This window comes from Ochotona princeps, chromosome 10, assembly GCF_030435755.1.
Source record: "Ochotona princeps isolate mOchPri1 chromosome 10, mOchPri1.hap1, whole genome shotgun sequence".
NCBI lineage: Eukaryota > Metazoa > Chordata > Mammalia > Lagomorpha > Ochotonidae > Ochotona > Ochotona princeps.
In genome coordinates, this window is record NC_080841.1 from 68,942,556 (window position 1) to 68,968,220 (window position 25,665).

The 25,665-nt window shown below is 42.0% G+C and overlaps 1 protein-coding gene across 4 annotated transcripts in view; it reads right to left on the bottom strand.

Moving 5' to 3' along the window:
- EPC1 (enhancer of polycomb homolog 1) overlaps nucleotides 1-25,665 on the bottom strand; it is a 98,734-nt gene that overhangs the window by 27,647 nt on the left and 45,422 nt on the right. For all 4 annotated transcript variants that reach the window (XM_058669576.1, XM_058669575.1, XM_004588450.3 and 1 more), the window contains exon 2: nucleotides 2,551-2,710. In XM_058669576.1, the coding sequence (XP_058525559.1) occupies nucleotides 2,551-2,650 (100 nt within the window). In that variant the 5' untranslated portion in view covers nucleotides 2,651-2,710. The remainder of the gene's footprint in view (nucleotides 1-2,550; nucleotides 2,711-25,665) is intronic.

Here is a 25,665-nt window from a genome sequence, read left to right on the forward strand (position 1 = left end):
TGGCCCAGGATATGGCAATGTCTACACCTCTCTAAAGACCAGACACCTCAAATTTACACTGACAAAAAAATTTACCTCCCAAATAAGCTATAATTCTGCTGTCATCTTATCACTGTAATTTGATTAGTTGCAGCACATCAAATTTCTTTAAGCACAGCATGTTAAGAACTGATTTGATGTTTTTTCCTATAATAAGACAAACAAATGCAATTTTACTGAAATTTTACTTTAATCTAAAAGCATGCCTGTATAATACAACCTGTTGCAGTGAAGAGAACACGGCTCACTCAGCATACACAGAGGGTCAAATCTCTAACCATTAGCCTCACGCTGACAAATATCCAGAACAAGCTGACAAGTTCTAATCTTTAGTAAGTTCTTTTAGAATGTCTCTGTATGCATGTGTATATTTCTGTGTGTATATATGAAATGCAAATATGTACAAGACAGTGAACACTTGTCATACGTTTGGTGCAATTCAAATAACCCTCAGCAAACTAGGGAAAAATCATTCTCAAACTAACAACATTAAGCACAAGTTAAAGATGAAACATCACAAGACACACTGAAGAAACAGTATAATTAGTTTTTAGAAGCCAGGACAGAAAGAACTGGGTCATACAGAGAAAAGGTTAAATGAGTCTAAAAATTAGGTAATGAATTAGCGAATAAATTACGAATAGTGAAAACAGTTTCTCTATGTGCTTACAGAGATCAATAGAAACGAAACAGGTTTATACTGCTGTGGAAAGTTGAACAAGGCAACAGAAAGTAACAGCAATAGGAATTTTATGTTAGTAATCTTTCAACTATTTGTTTTTAAGTTGAAACTATTTGGGGTTTAGGGACACAAAGTCTAAAAGTTTTCTGCTCTTCATCACTCAGTGTGATAGCTGTCAAAGAATCCTTTCTTAAAAAGCTATTTATTTATTTATCTATCAAAGATTAATTTCATTTTTACTGGAAAGGCAGAGTACAGAAAGGAGAGGTACAGAGAGAGCAATCTTCCACCTGCTGGTTCACTCCTCAAAAGGCTTCAAAGGCCTGAGCTGAGACAATCTGAAGCCAGGAGCTTCTTTCAGGTCTCCTACAGGGTGCAAGGACCCAAGGACTTGTTTCGCCCTCAGCTGATTTCCCAGGCCACAAGCAGGCAGCTGGATCAGAAGTGGAGCAGCCAGGACACAAACTGGCACCCACGCCAGTGCTTGCAGGTGAAGGATTAGCTTGTTGAGCCACTGCGTTGGCCTCCAAAAGTTATTTCCTTTGCAAGGCAGAGTACCAGACTGGAAAGAAGGACGGGACCAAGAAAGAGATCTCCCATCCACTAGTTCACCCCAAATGGCTACAACAGTCAGGGCTGGGCCAGATCCAAGGCAGGAGTCAGGAACTATGTACCTGGATCTCCCATGAGTGGCAGGGAGTCAAGTATGAGGACCATCCTCTGCTGCTTTCCCAAGCACAGCAGGCAGTTAGATTAAAAGCAGAGCAGTTCAAAGTCCTTGCTGTGAAAGTGCCCATGATTCCACATGGGCCCCGGTTCTATTCCCGGCAGCTCCACTTCCCATCCAGCTCCCTGCTTGTGACCTGGGAAAGCAGTCGAGGACAGCCCAATGCATTGGGACACTGCACCTGTGTGGCAGACTTGGAGGAAGTTCCTGGCTCCTGGGTTTGGATCGGCGCAGCACTGGCCATTGCAGCCACTTGGGAGTGAATCATCGGACGGAAGATCTTTCTGTCTCTCCTCCTCTCTGTATATCTGACTTTGCAATAAAAATAAAATAAATCTTAAAAAAAAAAAAAAGGCAGAGCAGTTCAAGACTCAAACCAAACTTTGATATGGGACAGTAGTGTTGCAAGCGGCAGCTTAACTCACTGTGCCACGTGCTCCAACACCCCAAAATAATTTCCAAGGAAGAATATACCACTAATTCAGTGAAATAAGTTTCCTATTAAAACATTAAAAGTTTAAAAATTAGCACATCACTCACTCCATTAGCAGAAACACAGATCAGTGGCTGGAAGCTAAGTAGGGCCATTTTTGGCCTGCCATCCTTTTTCTTATCAGAAAGCTGTACCAGAACACAGGCCGGTTCTCATGTTTAAGTATTCTCTAAAGTGGCTTCTGCACTGGAACAGCAGAGGTGAAGAACTGCCACAGAGAACGAATGACCGAAAAAGCCTAAAAAAGTTTGGATTTTATCCAGCTTTCTACAGAAAATTTGACAACCTCTGACTTTTGTCCAAAAAGTTCTCTAAGCCAATTAACCTGAGCAATTCTGATCGGCAAGACAACTAAAATCCTACTTGTTTAAAGCAGCAGTTGATCCCATACTGGATGAAACTAAATATTTATGACGACAACCCCTATCTTTTCTGTCAGGGCCATTACATCAAACAGTGTCACAAAATCGGGAAACGGGCTATTACTATGCTCAGGCTGATACTGATCCATGATACAAGAAAAGAAAATGGCCTTGAACAGATAAAAATCTGCAGGTTACCCAAGAAGATAACAATAAAAATAAAATTGTTAAAATAGAAATGACTTACGCTGTATGTGAATGAGCTGCTTTGGCATCTTAAATTCCCCAGGATATATAGATTCATAGTAAGCAATATTACTTTCTGCTTCTGGGACTGGAATAACCATATTATCCCTCTTCTCGCCATACACCTGTTGTGCTGAGATTGCCCGCTGAAGATGATGCTCCTAGAAAGAGAGAAAGCAGGTATTTATATTTTAACAAGTAGTAAACAGAATGGACATTTTTACTAAGAGGCTCTTCCTCATTTGACTTAAAAAGAGATTTTAGAAGGTATTGGGAGTAGGCTATTAACAATACAACCATTGGTACAAAACATTTTAAAGTACAAAACATTTTAAAATAGAAATAAAAATAATCTAATTAGAAACACTGTTTCCACAATTTTCCTCATCTTTTCCCAAAATGTACCACACATAAAACAGTCAGATTTCAGAAAGGTGACTAAAACTGTTAAAGCCTGCATGTAACAGATGAGAATAGTTAAAAAACAAAAACAAAAACAAAAACAAAAAACACTTGCAGTTATCATGAGAAAAAAACCTAAATATAACAAGTATCCTACTGATTAAAACTGATTCATACAGTGCTCTGTAAAGTAAGAACAGTACGACAGGATCTTTCCCAAGGGTACAGATTAGCACTCCATTTTCAGCTTAGGACATTTACTAAACTGATGCCACCCAAATCCTCCTCCTTGGCCTCAAGTAACAACAATAAAACACACATTTTCTGGGACCCTTCCTAAACAGCAGTAAGAGCATGCTGCGGCCGGAACCTCAAGCTCTGGAATCGGGGTTCTCTTTGGATTAGAATCCAAACTCAACAGAAAAATAGTTTATGACTCCTGGCAAGAATATTCAGTCTTCTAGTAAGCAAAAAACAGAATCTACCTTCTAGAACTGGCCAGAGGTTTAATAAATGTGACACTACCTAGGAAATTTTACTAGTCTAGATACCTACCATGAGCCACCATAACCATATTGCCCTCACCCAACTCTATCAACACTGAATTTTAGCATGAAATGTGCTAAACTATTCTTATAGACATGGGAAAATTTCCAGTCCTCATAGTTACTGCTACAAGCACATACATTCCTCCAAAATTTTTGCCTACACAAATATATACATGCAGGGCCAAAATGACAGCTCAACTGGCTAATCCTCCATCTCCAAGCATCTATATCTCACACAGGTACTGGTTTGAGTCCCGGCTGTTCCACTTCCCATCCAGCTGCCTGCTGTGGCCTAGGAAAGCAGTGCAGGATGGCCAAAAAGGGGAGGATGGGACACTGCACTCACATGAGAGACCCAAAAGAAGCTTCCAGCTGCTGGCTTCGGATTGGCACAGCTCTGGCCATTGTGGCTACCTGGGAGCAAACCAGTGGATAGATCTTTTCCTCTGTCTCTTCCTGTGTAAATCTGCCTTTTCAATAAAAATACCAAAATTTCTAAAAAAAAAATTAAGGAAATCTTTAAAACACACATGCACAGGATGCTACTCCACTGAGGATCCTCTAGCTTCTGCTTACTGCTACATCATGGACTTTCCATTATATTACATTATTTGCAGCAGCAGCAGCCTGTATGCAACTGCATGGATGGGCTGTAATTCATTCAAGCAGAAAATAATTCAAAAGGGGGAAAAAAATAAGAAAACCTCTCCAGAAACAGCCTACATGTCTACATCACTACCCAAACACTAGGAAAGCAGCCTTGCATTGTTTTATACAAGCCACCTTGGTGATCTTGTCAAAGCACGTGTAGGACAACTACCCATGGAAGTGCTCTGTGGGCATCTATACAGCGATAATCATACATATTCCTATCACTCCTTGGAGTACTTCTGGACACTCCTTGTGAATTTTTTTTATCTTTATCCATTTTATTTTAGGTTAGTCTCTTTGCAAATAATGGTTACATTTTTTCTTCCCTCAGTTCTCTTATCAGCATTTAAACATGTGGGATATTTCTCCTTCTCAATATTAAGGAAATGAGTTTCATGCAATAAATTTTACAGTTTTTTTTAACTTCTGACTTTGGATTATTTTCTTCCCATGCAGTGAAGTTCTATTGATAAATTAATTAAACATTTTCTTCATGATTTTGTCACACCTACACTTGCAAAGTAGGATTTGTAATAGATAATATATATATTACAGGATATATATATATAAAATTTATAACAACTCAATCTTTAGTTAAGCTATTTCATGACTCCTGGTGGACACTAAGCATGAATGCTTTGTGTCTATGGAACAGGGGAGGGATGGTGTGAACTAACAGTTAATTCTAACTTCTGCTACTCTGGTACATCTCTTAGCTCCAAATGCCCGTATGTACAGTGTTTCTAGGAATCCCATCCAGCTGGGCAATCTTACATGTGTACTCTTCTATTCTCAGATGCACTCAAATGCTAACCAGTAGGCATGCAGCCACATAAAAGTCAAGGAGTGGGGAAGCAAAGCACATAATTTTTATCTGTTTCTTGTTTCCAACTCAGAACTCAATCTCCCAAATGGGAAAGATTAAGACTTTGGATGCTCCCACGAATCTGTCCTGGTTTATGTCTGCTAATCCCTCTGGATACATCATTCAACAATTTGTTGACTTTGTTTCATTAGTTCTGATATCAGTCACCTAGGCCAAAGAAGAGGTGTTAATATGTAAGAACAGAATATCTAAAATTAGCAAGTTAAAACAAATTCACCATTTTGTATTTCCCTAAAGATTATGAAAAAAAAAATCAAATATCAAATATCAGGTTTTTACTCTACTTTTATACATTTTAGTTTTATATCTACAATTTCTTTTTTTCTTTCTTTCTTTTTTTTTTTTTTTACTGGAAAGTCAGGTTTATAGAGACAAAGAGAGACAGAGAGAAAGCTCTTCCATCCGGTAATTCCCGCGCCCCCCACCCCCCCTGCAAGTGGCTGCAATGGCCAGACCTGAGCTGATATGAAGCCAGGAACCAGGAGTCTCCTCCAGGTTCTCCCACAAAGGTACAAAGTCCCAAGGCTTTGGCCCATCCTCTACTGCTTTCCCAGGCCACAAACAGGGAACTTGATGGGAAGTGGAGCAGCTGGGACATGAACCAGTGCCTGTAATGGATGGGTGCATGGAAGGTAAGGATTTAGCTGCTAAGCCATCGTACCAGGCCCACTTAAGCTAGTACTTTACATGTTTTAAACAGCACAGTATGGAATCATACTACTTTTATTACCTAGTAAGGCAACTGCCTCCATATGATTTTTTTAAAAAAAGACCTATTTATTCTTATTGGAAAGGCAGATCAAATTTATGGAGAGAAGGACAGAGGGAAAATTTGTTCCATCTGCTGGTCCGCTCCCCAAATGGCCGCCACGGCCAGAGCCAATCCAAAGCCAGCAGCCAGAAGTTTCTTCTGAGTCTCCCACATGGGTGCTGGGTCCCAAAGCTTTGGGTAGTCCTCCAAAGCCCTCCTTGGCAACAAGCAGGAGCTGGGACATGAACTGGCAACCATTTGGGATCCCAGCCCTTGCCACTCAGTCAGGCCCTCCCCCATCCTAAGCATTCCAAGAGCTGAGACTGCTATCGTACTCTGTTCCCTGCATCACTAAATAGCTGGGCAGAAAGCATGATGAGTCAATGAACATGTGCGGATGCTGTATTTCCCTGGAGGCATCCACACACTGACATGTGCAAGCATGTATTCACACACACAAAGCTTCAAAATACACTTACTGAAAAGTGAACAGATTACCTCTGGGTGGAACAATTTTGAAATTTATCTCCCACACTTCCATTGTTTCCACATTCTAAAATGTATGGAGTAGTTATTAACAGAAAAAAAAGAAGAGTATATCTCACTGAATGGACAACGGCATTTCTTTTTTAAAATCTTTTTGTATTCGAGAAACAGAAATAGAGGGAGACAAGCCAACATCTACCGGTTCACTTCCCAAACGTATGCCAACAATCTGACCAGGAGTGAGCTAGGCAGAAGCCACAAACAGAGAATCCAATCTGGAGCTCTCATTTGAGTGGAAGGGATCCAACTATTTTAGTTGTCACCTGCTGCCTGCCAGGATGTGCATCAGCAGGAAACTGGAATCAGTAGTCGAATCAGAAATACAGCACAGCTGCACATGAACCCAGGATCTCAAGTGATGTTTCATATCACCCCTACCAGTGAAATTTCAAAATACACCTAACTGCAGCACTGCATAAGCTTAACATTCCTATACCACAATCATGGGAATTACAGGGTGACTGGACAGGATAAGGTAGTGGCCAGCATGCTATCAGCTTTGCAGAGACAGACACACAGCATAAACATGCCCTCCAGAGGCATACCATATCTCCTACCATAATAAGATTTTAAATAAATAAAATATCTAGTAAGAGTGGAGAGTAGCGGAGGAAAAAGTGCAGCAATACTAAACGTCCAAGCTTAATTAACACTGAAAGTTTGATATTTTAACTTTGTAACTTCTTAAAACAAAAAAATTTATTTATTTTTATTGGAAAGGCAGATATACAGAGAGGAGGGGAGACAGAGAGGAAGATCTCTTATTGGTTGATGATTCACTCCCCAAGTGGCTGCAACAGCTGCAGTAGACACAATTTGAAGCCAGGAGCCTGGAGCGTCTTCTGGGTCTCTCACATGGGTGCAGGGTCTCAAGGCCTTGGGCCGTCCTTGACTGCTTTCCCAGGCCAGAAGCACGGAGCTGGATGGGAAGTGGCACTGCCGGGATTAGAACCAGCGCCCATATGGGATCCCGGGGCGTGCAAGAGGAGGACTTCAGGCACTTGGCTACCACATTGGGCCCTTAACTTTCTAACTTTTAAGAGATTTAAGCCCTCTGCTGGTTCTTCATGAGGGATATAGCAACTACAAACTCGGGGCTATTTTGTCAGCAATCAGTCAATCACAGAGACCCTGTTTGGGAAATGCCAATATAGTACCAGAGTTAGAGATACAGAACTGAACATCAAGGGTTATGAAGTGCACTAAGGCTTATTCGGCTTGTTCACTAATAAAGTTGGTTTATATTTATTCTCAGATCAGCCTGAATGTAAATAAAATTCAGTATTTAAAAAATTAACAAATGGGCCTAGCGCGATCGCATAGCGGTTAAAGACCTCGCCTTGAAAGCACCAGTATCCCATGTGGGCACTGGTTCTAAACCTGGCAGGACCACTTCCCATCCGGCTCCATGCTTATGGCCTGGGAAAGAAGTCGGGGACAGTCCAAAGCTTTGGGACCCTGCACCTGTGTAGGAGACCCAAAGAAGCTCCTGGCTTCAGTTCAGCTCAGCTCCAACCGTTGGAGCCGCTTGGGGAGTGAACCATCGGACGGAAGATCTTCCTCTGTCTCTCCTCTTCTCTCTAAATATATCTGCCTTTCCAATAAAAATATATAAATCTTTAAAAAAATTTACATATAAGCCTATAACAATGGAGTCAGATGAACAATAAAAGAACTGCTACCAACATTTTCTATAAATATCAGTATTTTCTATAAACAATAGAAACGAGGGATCACAAGACAGTGAACAATGAGGTTTAGAAAATTCAGAGGCATACTTTTCTTTCTCCACAAATTTTACTCTTCTAGCACGGGGTCCCCCAAAGCATTCACTTTTGTACTTTCAGCCTGCTAGTCTGGTGCAGCAGGAAGGCAAGAGCTTTAAATTATTGATTTACACAGATCCAAATATGATGTTTAGTGTCATCATGTGATCCTAGGTCCAGCAAGCCACCCTGATATGAAATTCTATTATTTGCATAGTATACCCATCTTTCTCTTTTCTCTGGCAAGTAATCATTCTTACCCTCCTCCTTCTTCATTTTTGCTTATCCCTTTTTAGTGGCTTTAAAAAAAATGCTTTTTAATGAAAGCATTAATGCGGTTAATGAAAATAGTTAATTAAAAAGTACATACCACTAATTTTGAGGATAAACACCATATTTTATCAAGTAAGAGTGACATTAGCTATCTGGAGGCATAAATGTGAAGGTGCAGTTTTTGTGGCTGTATCATAGACCTCTACCTTTGCTTCAATGGGTGAACATTTGCTAGGCCACACCTCCCAGAGTGATCCCCACCTTCACTGTCCATCATCACCTCGTCACTGCCTCCTCAGCCCTCATTTGCAATCCTGCAGTACTACATGCTATACTTACAACTTTATATAACTGCTTATATATTGATGTCTTAATGATTGCAGATCATGTCCAAAATGTCTTCATGTCTTTTCCTTCACAAGACACAGTATCTTTTCATATCTGGCAACTGCCAATCTTTTAAGAATGGGAGCCAAGACTGTACCTACAACCTACTCTGCATCTAGTATAGTTTAGCTTATTGCAGGTGTTCAGTATTTTGCAAATTATTATGGTAAGATCAACCCAATTTGAACACATTTCTACATGCCTAATAAAACACTCTACTAAATACCACCAAATCGGGCCTGGTGGCGTGGCCTAGTGGCTAAAGTCCTCGCTTGAACGTGCCAGGATCCCATATGGTCGCCGGTTCTAATCCCGGCAGCTCCACTTCCTCTGTCTCTCCTCCTCTCTGTATATCTGACTTTGTAATAAAAATAAAATAAATCTAAAAAAAATAAATAAATATTTAAAAAAAATAAATACCACCAAATCAAAAAAGAGCTTTTAAGGGGTGCATGTTGTGGCACAACTGGTCACACACTGCTTGGACACACGCATCCCCCATCAGCATGGGTTTGAGTCCTGGCATCACTGCTCTGCATTCAGCTTCCTGCTCATGCATCCTGACAGGCAGCTGAGGAAGAAGGCTCAAGTGCATCCCTGGATCCCTGCCTCGTGTGGAAGATCCAGATGGAGTTCCGACTCCTGGATTTGGCCTGACCCAGTCTAATGTGAACCAGGGAATACAGGCCCTTCTCTCTGTTGCTCCATCTTCCAATGAAACAGACATTAAGAAAAAGAGCTACTTTAGGTTGTATTATGAAAATTTCTAAACCAAGATTATTGTTCTCTGTTCTCTAAATTTATATTTTAAAAAATAATGACTTTAATATTTAGTCATAACAGCTAAGACAAAATTAAAACCTTTTCAGTTGCTGAATGAAAACCAGTTCACGAGAACCAGCAATACGTAGAAAACTACTTATGAGTAAAAAAAGCAATGGCTAATTCCATAAAAATTTACTGAAGAGGTTTAATTTAAAGCCCTTATTATTTATACAAACAGAACTAGATTCCATTGCTGCTTGAAAGTAAGGCCTAAGCTAAACTATTTTTTCCTCTATTTTCAAATGACATGAAAAATATGTTACAGGCAGAGAATCCTGGTTTTTCACTGAACTTTTTTTTTTTAAGAGGGGAAGGACTGGGCTCGGCAGCGTGGCCTAGTGGCTAAGGTCCTCGCCTTGATCCCATGTGGCTGCTGGTTCTAATCCCGGCAGCTCCACTTCCTCTCTATCTCTCCTCCTCTCAGTAAAAATAAAATAAACCTTAAAAAAAAAAAAAAAAAGAGGGGAGGGACTCTACTGTCACAATGAAAATTTCCACAATGCAGTTACCTCTTACAAAGAATGATAAGATCAGAGGTTACCAAACAGGAGCTTGGAGGTCAAACCCAGCCCATCAATTTACATATAGCTCATGGCTCTTTTTACCCTACACCAAGTGAGCAGAGTAGTTCTGACAAGAAAAAGTAAGGCCCTGTAAAGTCCAAAATAGAGATTTAATTCTCTTCAGAAAAGGTCTGCAGACTTTTGATCTTGATAGATTTAATTTTTGTGGCTCAGCAGTCTGATATGGTAAGGCACATCACTGGCAGACAGAAAGCATGCTTATAATTTATACGCTAAATATGAGAGAAAATAGTTGTTTTTCATAAATGCTGTCACTATGTTCAGCTTCTATATTACACAGTTAATTTTCAGTCTGAAGATTTATTACAATGTCCATTTTACAGCAGAAGTGAAATCCAGAAAGATTAAGTCACTTGCCCTGTATGGTAAAGTTGGATTTGGTCTGAGGTCTGAGTCCTGAACCCCATGGGCTTTCTATTTCTACTACAGCTTAATTCCTTCTTGTCTTTCACCATACCCATCTACAGCTGAGTTCTGGTTGGTCTTTAGGGTAGGACTCAGAATACTAAGAGAAACAACATCAGGGCTGTAAGGAAAGATACAACCAGTGAATTTTAGGAACTAAAAGGTTTTCTAACTTTATTTATAGGACTCTTTATCTGTATCTATATATATTTATTTATTTTGATAATCTTTACATAGTTGATTAGGGCACAAAGGGTCAAGGGCTATAGGAAAGTGGTTAAGACCATTGTTTCCACATTAATCTTTTTCTTTTTTCTGTGTCTGGGGTAAGGGAAGAGATAAAGGGAGAGGCCCCACCCAGCCTCCCACCCATCCCAGGTTCCCGGGGCTTACTCCAAGGGTCCTGCTCAAGCAGTTTTGGTAGTTCAACAGTTCTGAACTGCTGTCAATCTCACCCTTCCAAGCACAATGAAATCTCTTCTGAATCCACTGGCTGACATAGTCTCTTCACTGTTGGGGTTCTGAGATCAGCAGTTCAATTGCAGGGATCCCCAGAGAAACTTCATCTGAGGTGATCCCAGACCCGATTCTTGTGTGTGCTTGCCAGTACAGGGTCCAGCACCGTGCGTCACCTCCATCAGTTTATGCACATGCTGGTCATTGCAATTGCTGGGTCAGTTCTGTTTCCAGCCCTGTCTTCCGCACGAACCACTGGTTGTTGCAGTCCAGCACGATCCTGCCTACTTCACACTCAGCCCTCATGCAAACCAGTGGCAGCTGTAGCCTAGTCAGAGTGACTCTCCTTAACCCCCACCAGGCCTACCCCCTACCCGGTTCCCATGCTCGCCCAGTATGTACCGCAGACTTGTTCAGTCTGTCCCACATCCCACTCGGCTCTCATACATGTCAATAGGCACTGAAGCCTAGTTCAACCTAACCAGCCCTACTATCCAGCCCACACGCATGACGGCAGGTGCCATTCTGTCTAGTCACCCTGACCCCAGTCCTGGTTTTCATGCTCTCCAGTGGAAGCGGCAACCCAAGAGGGAGGCGCTCACTATTTCCCTACTAGGCCACTCCCACTCCTGTATCATGCACTCTCCAGGTGGTTTTGCAGTTTGACTTGACAGAATTAGGCCCCAGTGCCAGCCTCTGCCAGCCTCTGCTGCGGCGAAGCCCAACCAACCCTTACCCATTCTGATTTATGCTTGCACCAGTAGGAACAGTCAGCCCAGCCTGGCTTTTCCTGATCTAGCTCACGTGAGGCCCACATGTGTTGTAGCCCTACCTGGTCTGGTCTGCCCCCATCCCAGCTCTCACACTCTCCAGTGGGAGTGGATGCCCAGCAGGGGGGCCCTCCACATTCCCCCTACAGGCTTTGTCCCCTCCCTCCCTGGTTCTCACGTGTGCTGGTTTGGCACTGAGGTCAAGCCTGGTACAGCCCACCTCACCTTGGCATTTGCCAGTGGGTGTTGTAGCCTGGCCCGGCCCACTCCCAATTTCAGATCATGCTGGTGAGGGTTACAGCCCAGCCCAGCCCAGCTGACACCTGATCCCAGTTGTAATGTGTACTGGTATGTGTTGTGACCTAACCTAGCCCGACCCACACTCTGCTTTGGTGCTCGGATTCGCCAGCGGGTGATGTGAACTGGTTCAGCCTAGTCTGCCCCCCACTTACGCCATATGTATGATGGTGGGTATCTTCCTCTGGCCTGGTCTGGGTTGCTCCCTATTGTGGTTCTTGTGCTCACCTCCAGGGACCGTGTCCTGACAGAGGAGTTTCCCAAGCTCCTCCATCAGAACCTCTCCTTATGCCAGATCTTGCGCATACCACGGGGTCCTTGGGCTGGCCCTACTTAGCCCATCTCCTATCCTGGCAGTAATGGTGGCCTTTCCTGACTGGTCTTCAACCCATTCCGGTTCTTACTATTGGATGTTTCACCCCAGTCAAGGCTTGTACAGGACACTCTTTGGAGTGCTATTAAGTGGGAGCACATAAGGCTCCCAGGATATGAGAGACACGGTGGCATATGACATCAGAGATAAGCAGGAGTGTGCTACTGTGTCACTACTCTGAACTGCCCATTGTTCCCTTTGTGTACAGAGGCTCCTAGTAAAAGGAAATGTATGTGTGTGTCAGTAAGTATTGTTTTTAAAGAAAAATGCTAAAATTTGTTAGTTCCTTCCCTGGATTTCTAACACTTGGCTTGTTATCTTTAACAATACATGTACATATACAATATGTAACCCCCCCTAAATTCTTTCACAGGAAAGTTTCCCTATAAGAAGCATAGTGGCTTGTAGTTAAAGAACATTTGGCTTTATTTAGGAATCATAATACAATTTTCCATAAAAGAAGTCAAAAAACAGAGATACCACCCTGAGAGACAAAGACCTGTAAGACATCAGCGAAGGCAAAATGTTAACTGAGACTAAATTTGACAAAATCTTGTTTTTGTACCAAGATAACTGTCCGTTTTGTTTTCTAGCCAAACAGAGCAATCACAACTTAGCTGTTACTAGACTTACTTTATTACATAATTTGATTTTCTCATCTAAAACATAAACCACTATGGGTTTTCTGAATGCTAAGATTTGTGCAAGTTAAGATAATTAGAGAATACCATAAATTATCTAGTATAAGAAGCTGGCACAGTTCTATAATGTACTGATTATTCACTGTAGAATAATTAAATCATCTCACAGCATTATCTTTTTTTCTTAGCCACTTGGTTCACCAAAAACCATAAAGCCCTCACTGTCATTTCTAGTAATCATTACAGAAGCAGTCTTTTCCTGTAATGATGAAAAATCCGGGTCTCTGACAGTCTCAAACTTTGTTCTGTTTCCTCCATCAGCTCAAATACTTCCTTCTTTACTTGCAATAATTAACATAGGACATGAAAATAAATCACTCAAATTAATTTAACAGTATTGATAGCATAAACCCCTTTCCTGTATAGAAAAAAACCTGGTAGATAGAAATAAAGTTTCTGACTGCATGAGAATACTCATCTAATAGGAAGATACAGAAAAGTAGATTACTGAATAAGCACACTTTAGCCAGAAACCTCGGGCAGAATCCCAGTTGTCATTTACTGTGATACAACTTCCCTAAGCCTTGACTGCTTTACTAGTAAATCAGGTGACTGTGCCATTGAAATGATAAGAATTATTTTTGCACACTACACAAGTGATAGGGGACTAATATCCAGGATTTACAAAGAGCTTCAGAAACCCAGGGATAGCAAAAAAACAAAACAAACAAAAAACAAACAAAAAAACCCTGTAACAAAATGGGCAAAGGAAATGAACAGACATTTTTCAAAAGAACATATTCAAATAGCTAGCAGACATATGAAAAGATGCTCAGGCTCCCTAGCCATCAGAGAGATACAAATGAAAGCCACGGTGAGGTACCACCTAACTCCAGTGAGACTGGCCTACATTCAGAACTCAACTAACAATACCTGCTAGCATGGATGTAGGGAGAAAGGCACCCCTCCTTCACTGCTGGTAGGAATGTAGGCTAATACAACCACTGTGGAAATTAATATGGAGAGTGCTTGGACAATTGCAAATAAATCTGCCATATGACCCAGCTATCCTGCTGCTAGTAATATACCCAATAGAAATGAAATCTGCATATGAGAAGGGGATTCGTAATCTATATTTGCAGCAGCACAATCTACAATAGCAAAGACATGGAAACAATCCAGATGTGCATCCAAAGAAGAGTGGTTAAAGAAACTGTGGCACATCTACTCCATGGAATATCATTCAGCTATTAAGAAATATGAAATTATACTATTTACAACTAGGTGGTCCCAACTAGAGACCATTATGCTCAGTGAAATGAGTTAATCACAAAAGAACAAATACCATATGTGCTCTATTATTAGAAGGAAACAAGCATGGAAAGTGTAACTTCAATAATCCGATCCATACTGTTCTTGTTTTGTTTTGTGTTGTTTTGTTTTGGCTGCATCCCATGTGTTTTGCTGTTTTCTATTTCAGTTTTATTTATTATAAATGCTCTATTTTCTCTTGTCAAATTCATTGCTGGTTCATGGATTATACAGTGGCAGCATTTTTTCCCAAGAGACTTTTGTATGTATTTGATAAAACAACTGAATGGTTGACATTCTGGAACACTAATAATCCATGGGAAAGGTTATGCTCTTGTCCCTAGAATTTCCTGATGGATTCTCAAAACTGTGGGTTTCCCTATGGCTCAGGTGACCTCAGAAGTGCAGCAACTCCCTTGAATACAACGCTGCCTGTGGAGAAGATGGAATCCCACTGGAACTGCCTCTAAGAGCTGAAAAACTAAATTTGTTTAATATTTCTCCTGTTCCACTACAGGTCAGTAGTGCAGAGAAATTATCCACCTTCTCAGAATGTTTGAGGAAGACTTTAAGTGTAACTTATTATATATAAATTCTTAATGACCTTAGACATTAGAAAAGCCATAGAAATGTGTGGTGGGATCCAACAACAACCCTGACACCCTCTTAAAAGGAGGTTGTGTGTACAGAGCAGGAGGGGATCTCAGGGTGGAACAGGAGGATAAGAGGAGGTCTGTATCCTAGTCCCGGAGACTCCCGGAGGCCTCACAAGTGCTTTTGCCACAGAGGCAATGGGTACTTCGTTGAGGATTGTCAGTATGGACACTGAGAACCATATCCCGACTGCCTAGGAGATCACAGGGAATATGAATGCCCTCGGAGGCTGAGAACTCTGAGGTCACTCATTTCCCATTTGATTTCCCACATGGGATGGTAGCAGCCCCAAACCCTCTCATTGGGTCTGGTGACATCTGGAGCCCGGGGGGGTACTCAGAGATAAAAGGATTGTAAATTTCCTTCTGGACTCAGGAGAGGAGCTTTCTCTGGTCCTTATCTAGTTCCAGCCTTGGCTCCCAGGCCTCTCTCACACACGATCATCAGGGTTGCTTGTGTGTCCCAAAATTAGTTCAGATAGACAGAGACTATCTGTCTATCGGAGACTAAAGGTCAACTAGCTGAAAATCACACAACTTGTACCTTACTGAGCAGGCTTCCCATTTGGCTTTTCAAATAGACAGAGAGAGACATAGAAAGTCTGGAACAGCCAGGAAAAAAGCCAACTAGCCTTTTAATCACTCAGCCTGTACTTACTGGTCAGGCTCCCTATTTGCTTCTCCTGGACTTTACTAGGTAGGACGCAGAGTTAAATTCTTCCTCACTCACTGGGTTGTTGGGGATTTCCCTGCTCACCTGCCTAACACTTTTCTTCAATTGTTAAAATGCAAAGGTCTATAAAATCATGCTTAATCACTATATGCTGCAAAGTTTAAATTTTGGCTTAATTTTCTCCACCCCCCCCCACGAAACTATCAATTTATGACTGTTAATGCTACACAAGATGTAACTGCATAGAAACTTTGATGTTAAGTTTGTACTCAGCTGTTATATGTATGATAGACGTTAACGTTGATCCTTCCACTATTCCTGTGCCACTCTGATTTAGATTAAACTCAAAAACATGTTAGCTTGGGAGGAAAAAAAAAAGGTTTATAGCAGCTGGTTGTGTATACGCTAAAATTGAGATGCCAAGGAGGTAGCTACAGAATGTTGTTAAGAACTTGCATTTTCTAACATATTGGTCACTCAATACCATGTCAATTAACTTCATGTTGCTGTTAATTTCGATGTTTCTTCCTGTTGTTGAAGTTGTGTAGTGACATCTCAATGGAGGAGATGATATTCTACCAGCTCTACTTTCAGACCAAGGATGAAAGTAGGTCTCCCAATGAAACTGTTCAATTTCTCTGGACAACAAGATTCTGGACTCTCTGCATGGTCCATAACCGCAATGAAGGAATCATGACTGGTTATGAACTGTACTACTATAACAATATGGAGGAATTCAATATGGGGGGAGGGTTTGGGGAAGAGGTGGGGGAATCCCAGAGCCTATGAAACTGTGTCATAAAATGATATAAAATAAAAAGATAATTTAACAAAGTAAACAAATAAGGGGCCAGCAATGTGGCACAGTGAGTAAAGCTGCTACCTGCAAGCATGTACGGCATCCTACAGACACCGGCTTGAGTCCTGGCTGCTCCAGTTTGGATGGAGCTCCCTGCTAATGCACCCAAGAAAGCAGTAGAAAATGGTGCAGGTGCTTGGTCCCCTTAACCTATGTGGGATCCTCCCAAAAAGCTCCTGGCCTCGGACCAACTTATATCTGGCCTTTGGCAGATGGAAGACGACATCAGATGGCAGATCTCGCTCTCTTGCGTGCGCGCTCTCTCTCTCTTTCTCTCTCTCCCCATAACTCTGCCTTTCAAATAAATAAATCTTTAAAAAAATTTTAAAAAGATCACATGAGACAGCCAATGTACCTACACCTCTTCTCACAGTACCTTGTATATGTTTATGAGGATCAGCTCTCTGAATAGTAAAATCAATTTAACCTGCTTCCTTTCTGGTACAGAGCAGAAAGTGCCACTTCACTTCACTTCGCAGACGAGGAGGAAACTGCACCCATAAAGCCGCTTACAGGCAAACTACAATGATAGCCTGAAGTATCACTAGGAACGATTTTCCTGTAACTATACATGAATCAATAAACTATGAATAAAAAAAAAAACAAATTTACTGTGTGTTTTCTTACAATATTTCTTTTTTCCAATTAATCTTAAAAAGGGAAACATTTTAAACCTTCAAATTAATTTTCACTGGCAGACTGTCTCTTCAACAATACAGCTGTTAACCCCTGAAGATAATCCAATGTCACTGCAGGACTTGACACTATCAGGCGGGTTCAGGTCTCTTCTACAGTGACTGCACTCCAGCCATTCCTTTGTTCGGCTTTACCAAGAGAATGAACTCTCTCAGCACACTATAAAACAAAACCAGGGGGCCCGGCGCAGTGGCCTAGCGGCTAAAGTCCTCGCCTTGAAAGCTCCAGGATCCCATATGGGCACCGGTTCTAATCCCGGCAGCTCCACTTCCCATCCAGATCCCTGCTTGTGGCCTGGGAAAGCAGTTGAGGACGGCCCAAAGCTTTGGGACCCTGCACCCGCATGGGAGACCCGGAAGAGGTTCCAGGTTCCTGGCATCGGATTGGCGCGCATACCGGCCCGTTGTGGCTCACTTGGGGAGTGAAACATCGGATGGAAGATCTTCCTCTCTGTCTCTCCTCCTCTCTGTATATCTGGCTTTCCAATAACAATAAAAATCTTAAAAAAACAAACAAACAAACAAAAAAAAAACAGGAAGATTTCACACAGCCATAAAGAAGCCTCTTCCCCCACCATTCCTGACCAAGGTAAAATGAATGGTAGCAACTCATTTCCACATACTTCCTCTTCTAATGGATATATGGTAACTTGCAGGCCAGTTTCAAACTAAAGTTTTTTCCTTTTCCATGGAAACAACCTAAAACATACGAAGACTTTACTTTGGAGAAGAAGTAATGATGGTTGGAATCCGATACCTACAAGTTTTAGAACTAACCTTGACTTCTTTAATCGATCTTTGCAGCCACGAAAAGCAGCTACTTCTAGATTCACACAACTATCAAATTCCTTTCTCATGCAATGGAGTAAATGTCTCAAGAAAACATTTCAAAAAGTTCATAGGAAAAGAACTTAAAGATACTTATTTTTCATGAGCTTTTATATTTAAGGCAAATGTTCTACAAAAATATACCATGCTAAAGTTTTTGTAATCTCAGGATTTGCATTAATTGTGGTCAAAATGAAGGGTTGATTTTTCTGTCTACACAAGAAAAAGATCATCACAATCTTTTTTCAAAGCAGCAAGGTGACAGACACTGCTATTAAAAAAAAAAAACTTTTATCCTATTAAGGTAAAACAACTTTCTAGTAATAAAGGTAGCAGTGTTGCCCCTACTTGTGTTTAACTAGAAATCTATTTCTATTTAATCTCAACTAAAGTATGCCTGTAGGAAGCAAGTGAGGTTTTTATATTAAAATCTGAACAAACCGGGCCTGGTATGATTGCGTAGCAGCTAAAGTTGTCACCTTGAACGCACTGGGATCCCATATGGGCATCAGTTCTAATCCTGGCAGCTCCACTTCCCATCCAGCTCCCTGCTTGTGGCCTGGGAAAGCAGTCGAGGACGGCCCAAAGCCTTGGGACCCTGCCCCCGCGTGGGAGACCTAGAAGAGGCTCCGGGCTCCTGGCTTCGGACTGGCTCAGCTCCAGCCACTGCAGCTGCATGTGGAGTGAACCATCAGATGGAAGATCTCTCTCTATATCTGACCTTCCAATAAAAATAAATAAATCTTTTTTTAAAAAAATCTGAACAAACCAAGGTCTGAGTGCAAAATTTATTTTCTAACGGATGGAAGGAAAGCCAAACATCCTCAAATCAGGATAGATGCAGCATAGTCCACTGAAGTCACATCTCACCTATCACAAAAAAATGAGAGCAGAAGCACCTGTGTAGTTCAGCAGCAGATGCCTGTGCCCACATCAGAGCCCCTCAGGTAAATTCCCAGTACCAGCTCCCAATTCCAGCTTCCTATCAGTGCAGCAGCAGGGATGGCTCAAATTGGGTGGCAGATCTGGGCTGCATTCCCTGCTCTGGCTTTGATCATAACCCAGCCCTGGCTATTGTGAGCATTTTAGGAGTGAACCTGGGGTCAGTAACTTTGTGTCTCTGCTTCTCAAATAAAACAAAATTTAAAAATAAAAAGAGAACTTAGCACACTGTCCTAAATGCAAGCGAGTTGTAGGATAAAAATTTTTTTAAAAAATCAACATTTTCTCCAGTTCGTTTTTTTTTTAAGGCTTATTAATTTTTATTGGAAAGTCAGATACACAAAGAGAAGGAGAGACAGAGAGAAAGGTCTTCCATCTGTTGATTCACTCCCCAGGTAGTCACAACAGCCGGAGCTGTGTCAACCCAAAGCCAGGAGTCAGGAGCTTCTTCTCGGTCTCCCATGTGGATGCAAGGTCCCAAGGCTTTGGGTCATCCTCGAATGCTCTTCCAGGCCACAAGCAGGGAGCTGGATGGGAAGCGGGGCCACCAGGATTAGAACTGGCGCCCATACGGCATCCTGGCACATACAAGGAGAGGACTTTATAGCCACTAAGCTACACTTCTGTGCCCTCCAGTTTGTTTTTTAGACAAAGATGAACACTGGAAAGACTGATAGTCTTCAGTGCTGCTCATGATGATTCTAGTGCCACTGCACTTTCCAGCCTTCCTGTGGTTGGGTGGGGCAAGGCATTGCACTGGGAGCAGAAAGTCCTGCTGAAAGCTTCTGGGACTCTATCAAGCTACTCTAATATCTATCTGGTTCCCCAGCTGCTTGAATACGAGGTTACAGGATAACACATGAAGAATAAACCAACTCTGGCTTATGCCACTATGGCTCTGAGGCTGTTACTACAGCACAAGCCTACGTTAGCCTAACAATCAATCAGTTGGTACCCAGAAGTAGGGAAATGCCATAGCAAAATGTCATAGCAAAAACAAAACCTAAAATATATGTCACTGGGTAAAACCACTGATGATAACTTGAGAAATAGACAATATTGAACAAACCTCTAGCTCTAAAGGGAAGAGACAGAAATAAATGAAATAAAGGAAGAAAGAGGGAGGGAGGGAGGGGAGGAGGGGGTGTGTTAATTGTTCTGTGTTTGTAAAACAAGGAAGTAATGTTAAAACTGAACAGTTTGTATGCAGGTGTAAAAGGTAGAGAACCTCAAATTGGGGGGGCATGCAAAGGTAGAAGCAGAACGTGCTTCTCAACCCCCAAGCCATAAATGTAAGAACCAAGGTCTTACAGAAACAGAGTCATTAGCCTTGATGTATGCCTCAAATCACCTCTATGGCCATCAAGCTTATGGCAAAGCAGGTGACTAGATTAAGGAGTCCCACAGCAGAGACCTGGTTAAAAGTGTGACTTCCAGCAAGAACACTCAGCTCAATAAAATGCTCAAAGGAAACTAGATACACACACTGCAGCTCATCTACAGAATGCCCCATGGTTTATGGTAGCAGCAGTTGCAAGACAGACATCTGGTAAAGAATGTTGGCACACTGAGCTGAACGGAAACAAATTACAGGCCTACAAAGTGGGGCTGCCAACAAATAAACACAAATCAAGAGCCTAGATTAAAAACTGGACTGACTGAAATGCATGCTTAGATCTCCTATTTTTTTAAAAGCAGAAAGCAGGTTGTAAAGTGTTTTAGCTTCCAGGTAGTATGTAATTTCTAAAGCCTACTTCAGAGGCTCCAGGAGATGAGAGAAAAGTAAGAACATATCAATACCAAGATGCTGGGGTCTGTGCAGTAGCTGTGGATGACACGAAGGTGTGAAGAGAACAGCTCCCCTGTTTGGTAAGGCCCAGGGGAGCTTCGAACTGTTTGGCAGGGCCTGGCAGATGTCTCTCTGACCACCTTGATACAGTCTCACCCTTTTTTTGCATGGACACTCAAGCACTCCACTAAGAATTCTGTAATCTACTGAGGCATTGTTGCTTGCTCCTGTGAGATGGTTTTGCAATCGATGTGAGCTTGAGAGTTAATGTCGCTGATAATGTCTTGGTGAGTGGGCCTTTGACAATTTACACACAGGAGCACAATTAAGCCCATGCCGTTTCTGGACACCTTATTGGGTGCCTACCCGTTGCCTCAGAATTTGGCCCAGACATGTAGCACACCTTCTAGGAAAGGGCTTGATAAATATCCTAAATATTAATGCAAGTGATGGGAGTAACATCTGAAACTGCTATGGCAATAAATATAGTTACTGTGATCTCAAAGGCTAGCCTGTCTTTGCAATTTCTTTGGAGCATAGAAAATGTAACTGTTTTAGCCACTTTTATAACTTTTAGCTAGAGGAATTAAGGATGCTTTTATTAAACAAACATGCTTTTAATTATTGTTTGATTGTTTATGGGCTGTAGAGCCTACAGTTGCAGGGGATTTAACATTTGAAACTCTTAGATTTTTACATTTTTTCCTTATGACATATTTTTCCCATTAAAAGATGGGTAAACTGTAGAAACAGAAATGTGGTAGGAATATATTACTGATTAGCAGGTAATCGCATGTGCCTTGGCCTTGGATTCCTGGCTGTCGCTCTGTGGCTACTACAGAAGAATGAATAATGGCTTGCTTTGAAGAATATGAATACAGTATTTTGCAGAATTATCTTTTGGGGCACCTGCTTAGCCCTGAAGTACAGACAGAATGACCAAATGTCTGTACGTGCCAACTAAGTCTTGAAGTAAAGATAGAACAAATAGTTGTTTGTGCAGAAGCTTGTGATGTGTCTGAGTAAATAAAAAGGACAGCTTCTTCAGCGGTTTCGAGAGGACACGAAGTGACAATGTCTGTGTGTCTTTCTTTATCGCCAACTCCACGCACCCTTCCCGAGCTCCGAACTCGTTGGAGCTGGCCTCCGGCACCAAGAACAGCAGACAGAGAAGCCCCCATAGTGGGAGCTGAGTGCCTAAACAGGGATATTCTTTACAACCAGGTTAAAGGGGTGCTGAGCATTAGAGACTCAATCTTCTGTCACTGAACTGGTTTATTCATGGCTATCCTGGGCCTGATACTCTGCTGCATACTTAGGGACATGGGGGCACAGGGAGAGAAAAAAAATTACACTTTTCTTCATAAACTTCCCCATTAAAAGGAAACACATTCAGACTTGGTGTACAGAATAATCTGGGTTTCAAGTCTGAAGCTTCATGTGGGAGGAGTGCCTTCCGTTTGAGAAAGGAATGAGCCAAATTATTGGCCAATCAGAAGGGCAAATCTGTCAATAAAATGGCTTGCCAAGTGTTTATGTTCCCACCTCTTTGTTGTCCGAAAAGACTAAAGTTCCTGGTGCCTTGACAGTTGTTCTGGTCAAAATACAATGAGCTAAGTGACATGAACTGGTCAGGGCATATAATAACTGACGTCAGGTCAGAGACCTTGAAGAACATTACGGTGGAGGTTATTCTGTTAGTCAGATCCTAGATTGAGGTCACACAGGACAGAAGCACCAAATGAACCCAAAGGATAATACAGCAGGAAATAAGTCTGTTTAGAGAGCCACCAAGGTTTGGAACTGTATGTTTACAGTCCAATCCTTATCCTGTGACAAGTGGAGGGAAACCCTAAACTCCTCCTGCCAGTCTAACAGTGAGGTCTAGCGTTAGGTGACTTGGCTAATCAAAGCAGCCACCTGACATCACCTGATGAGATCATCATTATCCTAATGTAATTTGAAATGTCAGGAATTGTGCTCCTAATCTCTAAACACAGCCCTAGGATAGAATGAGCCATAAACACACAAATAAATTAACCACAGGCAAATCCAGTCATTCATTCAACAAATGCTAAAGGTACTTGGAGCTTAGAGTCATGCACTGAAAGGCTATAATCAAATAACCACATAAACAAAACGGCAGTTTACAACACTAACTGCTACCAAAGATATGAGATTCTGTAACACACATCATGAGCAGCCTGACACAAGGAAATGACCTAAAGACGGATCAACTGTCTTACTAAACTATTAGGGAATAATGTTTCCGCATATAAGATCTTATGGTTGAAGGGACCTGGAAGCCCCCAGAGAAAGGAAAGAGCCTGAAGCGATAAGATATCAAACATAAGGGCCCAGGCGAGTGGCCTAGCAGCTAAAGTCCTCGCCTTGAACACGCCCGGGATCCCTTATGGGCGCCGGTTCTAATCCTAGCAGTTCCACTTCCCATCCAGCTCCCTGCTTGTGGCCTGGAAACGCCCAATGCATTGGGACCCTGCACCCATGTGGGAGACCTGGAAGAGGTTCCAGGTTCCTGGCTTCGGATCGGCACAGCACCAGCCATTGAGGTCACCTGGGGAGTGAATCATCGGACAGAAGATCTTCCTCTCTATTTCTCCTGGTCTCTGTGTATCTGGCTTTGTAAAAAAAATAAGTAAATCTTTAAAAAAAAAGATATCAAACATAAGGCCTCATGTCGATCACTTTGAAAATAACAAGAACTTCTGAAGGGTTTCAGCAGAAGGGACACAATGAAATGTCTGAAGGAGGATGGACAGTGTTAGAAATACTGGGTAGGCAATAGTTAGGAAGTAATCAGAAAACTAGGCTAGCGATGACACTCCCCTGAATCAGGGAAATGACAATGGGAACAACATCTGAGATATTTAAACACCATCACAATATTTATTCAGGGCATTTTAAACATTTTCCAACCTACCTAAACATTCACTCTAGTTCTCTAATTTCTCTAGTGTGACTCAGAATGTATGGAATATATTAAACCAAATGGGGAAAAAAAAAAGTTTAAAACTCATTTGCTACGGCCAGCTAACAAAGGGAAAGAACTTCACAGGGATGCCCCAGCAATCCTTCTAGAGGGACAAATATGTACTACGAATGAGTGTTCATTTTATCTCATGCCGTTTTACTTAGTGGTTAAATTTTAGATCATAATCTCCTAACTGAGGTTGCTTGCTTAGGGAAAATTTTCTAGTTTTGATTCTTAAAAATTATATATTTTATTCATACTTAAGATTCATTACAGAAAGGAAGTAGCTGGCTTAACTCGGAAGCAAACTTATTAAGTATCTTTCAGAGACAATCTAAGATATGAACAGAAGTTAAGGCTTTTACTTTTTTTAAGATATACTGTATTTTTATTGGAAAGTCAGATATACAGACAGGAGGAAAGACAGAGAAGATCGTCTGTCTGCTAATTCACTCCCCAAGCTGCTGTAATGACTGGAGTTGTGCCAATCCAAACCGAGGAACCAGGAACCTCCTCCAGGTCTCCCACACGAGTGCAGGGTCCCAAGGCTTTAAGCCATCCTCGATTGCTTTCCCAGGCCACAAGCAGGGAGCTGGATGGGAAGCGGGGCCGTCAGGATTAGAACTGGCGCCCATATGGGATCCTGGCGTGTTCAAGGAGAGGACTTTAGCTGTTAAGCTATTGCGCCAGGCCCAAAAGTTAAGGCTTGGGGCTGGCATGCAGTAAACTAATCCTCTGCCTGCAAGTGCTGGCATCCCATTTGGGCACTAGTTCTTTTTTTTTTTTTTTTTTAAGATTTATTCATTTTATTACAGCCAGATATACAGAGAGGAGGAGAGACAGAAAGGAAGATCTTCCGTCCGATGATTCACTCCCCAAGTGAGCCGCAATGGGCCGATGCGCGCTGATCCGAAGCCGGGAACCTGGAACCTCTTCCGGGTCTCCCACGCGGGTGCAGGGTCCCAATGCATTGGGCCGTCCTCAACTGCTTTTCCAGGCCACAAGCAGGGATCTGGATGGGAAGTGGAGCTGCCGGGATCAGAACCGGCGCCCATATGGGATCCCGGGGCATTCAAGGTGAGGACTTTAGCTGCTAGGTCACGCTGCCGGGCCCCCCCTTTTCTTTAATAGAAAAGGTAATTAAAAATGAATTTATTTGGGAGATTTTCTTTGTGTTCCCTGCATAGTTCTTTTTTTTAAATTAATTACATTGCATTATGTGACAGTTTCACAGGCTCTGAGATTCCCCCAACCCCTCCCTATACCCTCCCCCCATGGTGGATCCCTCCACCTTGTTGCAGTATTACAGTTCAAATTCTGTCAAGATTCTTTCATTGCAAGCATATACCAAGCAAAGAGTGCAGCATCTAATTGTCCAGATACATTCAACAGTTTCTTGGGGAGACCATCTCTGGTCTGAAGGCAGAGTTGGCAGAATATCATCCTGATCAATTAAAAGCCCCAACATAACATCAACAACAATTTACAACATTATGGAATTAATTGACACGGTATTGAGTAACCAATGCTAAAAAATGCGAAGTTCTTTTTTTTTTTTAAAGATTTATTTATTTTTATTGCAAAGTCAGATATATATAGAGGAGGAGAGACAGAGCGCAAGATCTTCCATCCAATGAAGCCAGGAGCCAGGAACTTCTTCCAGGTCTCCCACATGAGTACAGGGTCCCCAAGCTTTGGGTCGTATGTCTTAGACCGCTTTCCCAGGCTACAAGCAGGGAGCTGGATGGGAAGTGGAGATGCCGGGATTAGAGCCAGCGCTCATATGGGATTCTGGCGCGTCCAAGGCAAAGAC